Genomic DNA, 6,000 nt, shown 5'->3' on the forward strand with positions numbered 1-6,000 from the left:
TATTCACATATTAAGCATTTTATTCATATCAATGCACTAGTTTAATTAAACAAACACTTGGTGATGCATATACAGTAATCTGTCGCGTATCTGTCCATCACATATCCGCCCTAACCGATTATCCGCCGTGATCGATCTTTTCATCAGCATTAGTTTATTATTGAACAGAGAAGATTAGTTCAGAGATTATAGATCCTACCAAAGTTTTTGTACACTGTGTTGTATGTGCTCTGTGCGCTGCCCTTGCTGGTAGTGTCACTTGAGTTGTTCAGTGTGTTGCTATGTAAATAAATCCTGTTCGCCTGTGGGGTGTATCAACTTCAACCTTCGTCTCGCTCTCGTGCCTGTCACTCAGCAGCGAATGCACGCACGCGCACGGCTCCCTAATGAAAGATAAATCTCAGAACAATAATTGTGTGAATATAGAAATTGTTACAGCTGTGCATAATGGTATTTAAAACAGGATTAATTTATCTGCCTTTTTACATAACCACTCTTACTCTGGTCCCACCGCAGTCGAATATGCGACGGATTACTGTATACGATAAAAGTTAGAATCATGGTATATGGTCATAATTTTGTACATATTTTTATTTAAAATGTCGAAACATTTAAATATAATAGCAAAGAGTATTTATTTAACGATTTCCATGTTCACAGGTTAAATGACTTTAATCTCTAACAATCAGACTGTGTCAAATCGAACCACAAGTGTATCTTAATACTGCTAAACACTTGTATCCATAAGATAGTTGTGATAGCTTATTGGGAATGTATTCCTTTACAATTTCCCCAGATGTATTTCAGCAGTACACTGTTTTTTTTTTTTTTTTTTTTTTTTTTTTTTGTGTCAATTGATTTAGACAAGCATTAACACTAGAACCACCAGGTTTATGCTACTACCTAGAACCGCCAGCGGTAGTCATTTTGACAGGTACATTTTAAACCGCTTCGATGTGAAAATGACACACAATGATACGACTTAAAAGTTTTATTTATGAATTTCATAGCTAACATTAGCATAGCAGAAACACTGTATTTAAAAGTAAACATAAAAGGCTTTATTTTCTAAATTAGCGCATATAATGCATGATGTAAAAAAAATGAAAAACTATAATAAACATTTCAAAAGAAAATAGTGTAAACATAAACTGCTATATGTACATACCAAATTGTAAAATTATTTACAAAAATAACATAAGGGTGTTTTTTTTTTTTAGAAATTAGCGCATACAAAGCATGACGTAAAAAAATGAAACTAATAAAATAAACATTTCAAAAGAAGATATTGTGTAAACAGGTGTAAACTGCTATATGTACATACAAAATTGTAAAAACGAAGTAATTATTTACAAAAATAACATAAAAGGCTTTTTTCACATTAGCCTACAGCATAGCACGACTTCAAAAAATGAAAACTATAATAAAATAAACATTTCAAAAGAAAATATTGTGCTGTAAATTGGTTACATGTAGGCCTACATACAGAATTGTAAAATCAAAAATTATTTATAAAAAAGAAAATAACTCGGTTCATATTGTGTAAGGGGAATGCGCATTCAGGGAAACATACTTCAAAGTAGCCCCCATATTTTCACAATCCACACAGAAGTAACACTTCTCAACATGTCGTGTGCATTTACCACATACTGCTCTTTCACACTGGGCACAGATATCAGAAGTTTTATTGCATTTAGTTACCTGGCATTGTTTTCTGTTGTGTGTGTCACTTGATACGCACTGTATCCAGGTTGAGCTGCGTTTCTCTGCTGCTTTGCAGTTTTCTGATCAAAATGTTTCTGCCAAAGCTCCGTGGCTAGCATCATAAGGTGATATTTTCCCCGGTGCATTCATTGTACAAAACGAAGGAATTGATGACTACAACTGGACACCGGTGGTTGCTTTTACGGAGTACTAAGTTTTGCGCAGATGGTAGAAACACTCTTCTCGCTTTTACTGTTCCAACCAGGCTTTTTTTTTTCTTCAACTGTTTTGCGAATTACAGTGAAATAAAAAAATATGTCATTGGTAACATTCATCCCTTTTTCTAAGCACGGTTACATCAGCCTAAGTACCACATTGTCATCCAGTCTCTGACCAGCTGGGCTAGTTTCATCTTTGCATAGGTAGGGCTAGGGTCAGCTGCCAGCCAAAACTTGATCGTCAAAGGTTTGTTTGACATGCATTGTGTCCAGCGACACCGTGCTTTTGTCAGAAACAGCTGCTTGTCCATGTATTGTTTTATGTTTAGCTTAAAACGGGCAATGCTGTTTTGTTTTTTGTTTTTTAATTTAGTCGTCGCCAATTTTTTACCCCGGTTTTCTCCCCAGTTTAGTATTCCCAATTATTATCTGTATCCTCGGCTCACCGCTCGCAACCCCCCCGCCGACCTCGGGGAAACAGCGGCTGGAACACGCGTCCTCCGAAACGTCCTCCTGCCAAGCCGTCATTTTTCGCACTGCAGATACACAGCGATGCCACCAGACCTATAGTGCCGGAGGACAACACAGATATGGCGGCTCTACTGCAGAACCACAGGCGCCCTATCGGCCACAGGGGTCGCTGATGCGCGGTGAGCCGTGGATTCCCCTGCCGACCTAAGCCCTCCCGACCCGGGCAGCGCTCAGCCAATTGTGCGCCGCCCCCTAGGAACTCCCGGTCACGGTCGGCTGTGACATAGCCTGGATTGAACTTGCGATCTCCAGGCTATAGGGCACATACTGCACTCCGTGCGGAGCGCCTTTACTGGATGCGCCACTCAGAAGCCCCAGCAATGCTGTTTTCAATGAAGTTATTCCAAATTTCTGCTGCCAATGCAAATATATCTGTAGTTGCTCTCAAATCAAAATGCAAAAATATAGATTATTATATATAATTAAATATAATATTATAAGACAGCAGACTATATATGCTCACGTAGGCAGCCAGATGGCAGTTCTCCAAATACATACTGCTGTAAACTCATATGTATTTAGGAAAAGTCAAGAACAGACAACCGTGGTTCTTTAACACACGCAGAGTAATTTAAATTTAAAAAGTGAAAATTGTCAAAATGACCACTGTGGCGGTTCTAGTGTTAAGCCACACATATTTACAAATACTACCTATTGTGCCATACTAAAATGTTTCATTCTATATCTGTGTTACCCACAGCCAAAGTAACAATCTTTCATAGATGTGTCTGTTCTATTTTTCTTCAGACTGGAGAGAGCAGAGATGTTGCACACTATCTGTATATGATTTGGCCTGATTTTGGTGTACCAAAATCGGCCTCTGCCATGTTAGATTTCAGATCCCAGGTAAAACAGCATCAGGAAGCAGCGTTTCAGGCTTTCGGGTCTGAATGGACTGGTCCCCCTGGAGGTCCACCTATTGTTGTTCATTGCAGTGCAGGAATTGGAAGAACAGGTACAAGAAAAAATATTAATTCTGTATTTTATGTTTGGGATTTAGAGAGAATAATATAGTTAAAGTACATGTTGTTGAACAAATATATATTCACTAACATTTTTACATAATAAAAGGGCATGTATCTTAATAATCTGTAAGTAGTCATTTCTTGTTCACTTTTTAAAAGTGAAAACTTAAATACAAAATCACAGATTCAGAGGTGATAGTTGACCACATGGCGCCCCTAGTGGAAATTTTTCAGAGCACCCTACTTAAGAATATGTAGCTTTCAGAAGCAACTTGAAAAATGACATTGTTTGCAGGAGTAGTTGGTAAACATCTTAAGTAACTATTTAAGTAACACTTGCAAACAAGGCTAACAAACAGCTAAGAAATTACATCTGAAAATGTAGATGGTTTAAAGTTTCCTTCTTTTCCCCTTCCTTGTTAGGTACCTTTTGCACTCTTGACATCTGTCTGTCCAGACTGGAGGATATTGGTACAGTTGATGTCAACCAGACAGTGAAGAGAATGAGAACTCAACGTGCATTCAGTATTCAGACCTGGGACCAGTATTACTTTTGTTACATGGCTGTCTTAGAGTATGCACAAAGGAGAGGCTTACTTGCTCCAGTGGAATGGTCCGATTCAGACTTGGAGACGGACAGTGAGTAAGACAGGACTTTTGGGGAGGGATCTTCTGTTGCTGTACTTGTTGATTTTGTTACATGCAAGGTATATACTTGTGTCATCTCTACAGTTTATAAAGCTTTTGAGAAAGCACTGAAAAATTGTCTTATGCGTTAAAGCATCAATGAGTTCAAGAACTTGTAGATGGGAATGGCAAACTTGAAACCAACTTATTTTTGTTTGTTTTTGATTTGCACTTGAAGTGTACACAAATAAAAGAAAAACTTGAACATGGATTTTAAGCATTCTTTGTTAAATGGGAAGTTTATAAATTATGACCTTTACATTATAACAGTGTCAGTGTAGTTTTGTCTGCAGCTTTTGTCGTTCATTATTTATGTTTCTGTACTTCTCAATGTTATCAGTGATTGTTACGTAAACTAACCAAAAAGCCAAAGGTAGTACCTAGATTGCTCATATGTCTTCTTGAACATTGGCAGCAGCCTGTATATTTCTGTAAAATACATTTATATTGTGCATAGAAGTTTTGACAAGCATTTAATGATTACCATAACATTAGCAAGCATGTACTGGATATGCTTATTATAACTAATAACATTGTGGTGTTGATCAGGTCTTAGTGCAAACTACATTTCTAGAAAACGTGCAGAAATTGGCCTTAACTTTTTTTTTTTGTCTTTCAAACTGCCATGCTTTAATATATACAAAAGGTTTTTTTAGGAGCTTTTTTTTATTATTCAACCTGACACTACGGAGTAAAGTGTTTTGTTTAGTGGTCAACACTGCCTTACATGTATGTGCCTTCAATTTATCTGCAGCACAATGTATCCAATACATACTAGCAACTGACATATACTTGCATACCAGGATTGAATATTTTTGTAATCTCAGGGGTAAATTTATTGTTGCTAGTTTTTAAATTTAATTTCTTTTGGTTCAGCTCTGTTAATTGTGATTTACAGAATATAATTCTGTTATGTTTTTGGTCATTTTTCAATTTTATATACTGTATTTTATTCAGTTTATTTATGTGGCTTTGTAAATGTTGACAGTATTAATAAATGATTGTTGGTACGATGCTAAAAAAAAAGAACAGAATTTTGCTTCTACAACAAAACACACAGGTTTTTTCTTGTCTTCCTGAAGTTACTTCTTTTTTCAGTGAACTCAACATGAGATTTTGGATCAAACAAGATTCAGGAACGTACATACGTCCTCTTATGTCAAGCACAGTGGATTTCAGAACCTAGACATTTATGTTTGCCAATATCATAATACTTAATTTAGTAAGGGGGTGTAGATGGTTAGTTTGGGTATTTTTACAAGGCAAATAACTGTCAAATTTCATATTATGTTTTGTTATCATTCCCGACGGGATAAAATCCCCTGTGAAGGCATAAATATGTATGTTTGTTATTTGCACATCACACATGTTTCCATATATCTGGAGAACCACTTACGCAATTGTCATGAAACTTGCTATTTAACATTATTTAGCATACGTTAATCAGATTCTGGGAGGACCCTAAATAAAAACCTTGTGGGTTTTTAAAAAGCTAAAGTTTGGTATGGGCTCTACAATTGCTGTGATATACCTGGATGAGATATGTAAATGCCTTACACACGGCCACTTGTGAATTTTGAATAATTTGTTATAAACAATGTTTATATACAAACCAGCGTTCTCTCTAAGCTTTTTAGATATGGAGAAACTGTTCTGACTGAGAAGGGGTACATTATCAGTGAGAAACCTTCGGCCACGCATTAACCCTTTCAATGTATTATTTTTGTTGCATTTATACAATTTTGAAACAGTATTCCAACACATTTATCTCAATTTACTTTAAATTTAAACAAGACATTTACTGTGGCTCTGCCTCTGATTCTGAATCATCCTCTGAGTTTGTTTATATATATATATATATATATATATATATATATATATATATATATATATAT

The 6,000-nt window shown here is 36.1% G+C and overlaps 1 protein-coding gene across 3 annotated transcripts in view; it reads left to right on the top strand.

Annotated features, from left to right (window-relative positions):
• LOC117421195 (tyrosine-protein phosphatase non-receptor type 9-like) overlaps positions 1–4,372 on the top strand; it is a 29,260-nt gene extending 24,888 nt beyond the window's left edge. For all 3 annotated transcript variants that reach the window (XM_059031996.1, XM_059032000.1, XM_059032002.1), the window contains 2 exons: positions 3,201–3,408; positions 3,842–4,372. In XM_059031996.1, the coding sequence (XP_058887979.1) occupies positions 3,201–3,408; positions 3,842–4,065 (432 nt within the window). In that variant the 3' untranslated portion in view covers positions 4,066–4,372. The remainder of the gene's footprint in view (positions 1–3,200; positions 3,409–3,841) is intronic.
• The last annotated feature ends 1,628 nt before the right edge of the window (positions 4,373–6,000 follow it).

This window comes from Acipenser ruthenus, chromosome 1 (assembly GCF_902713425.1).
Source record: "Acipenser ruthenus chromosome 1, fAciRut3.2 maternal haplotype, whole genome shotgun sequence".
Classification (NCBI taxonomy): domain Eukaryota; kingdom Metazoa; phylum Chordata; class Actinopteri; order Acipenseriformes; family Acipenseridae; genus Acipenser; species Acipenser ruthenus.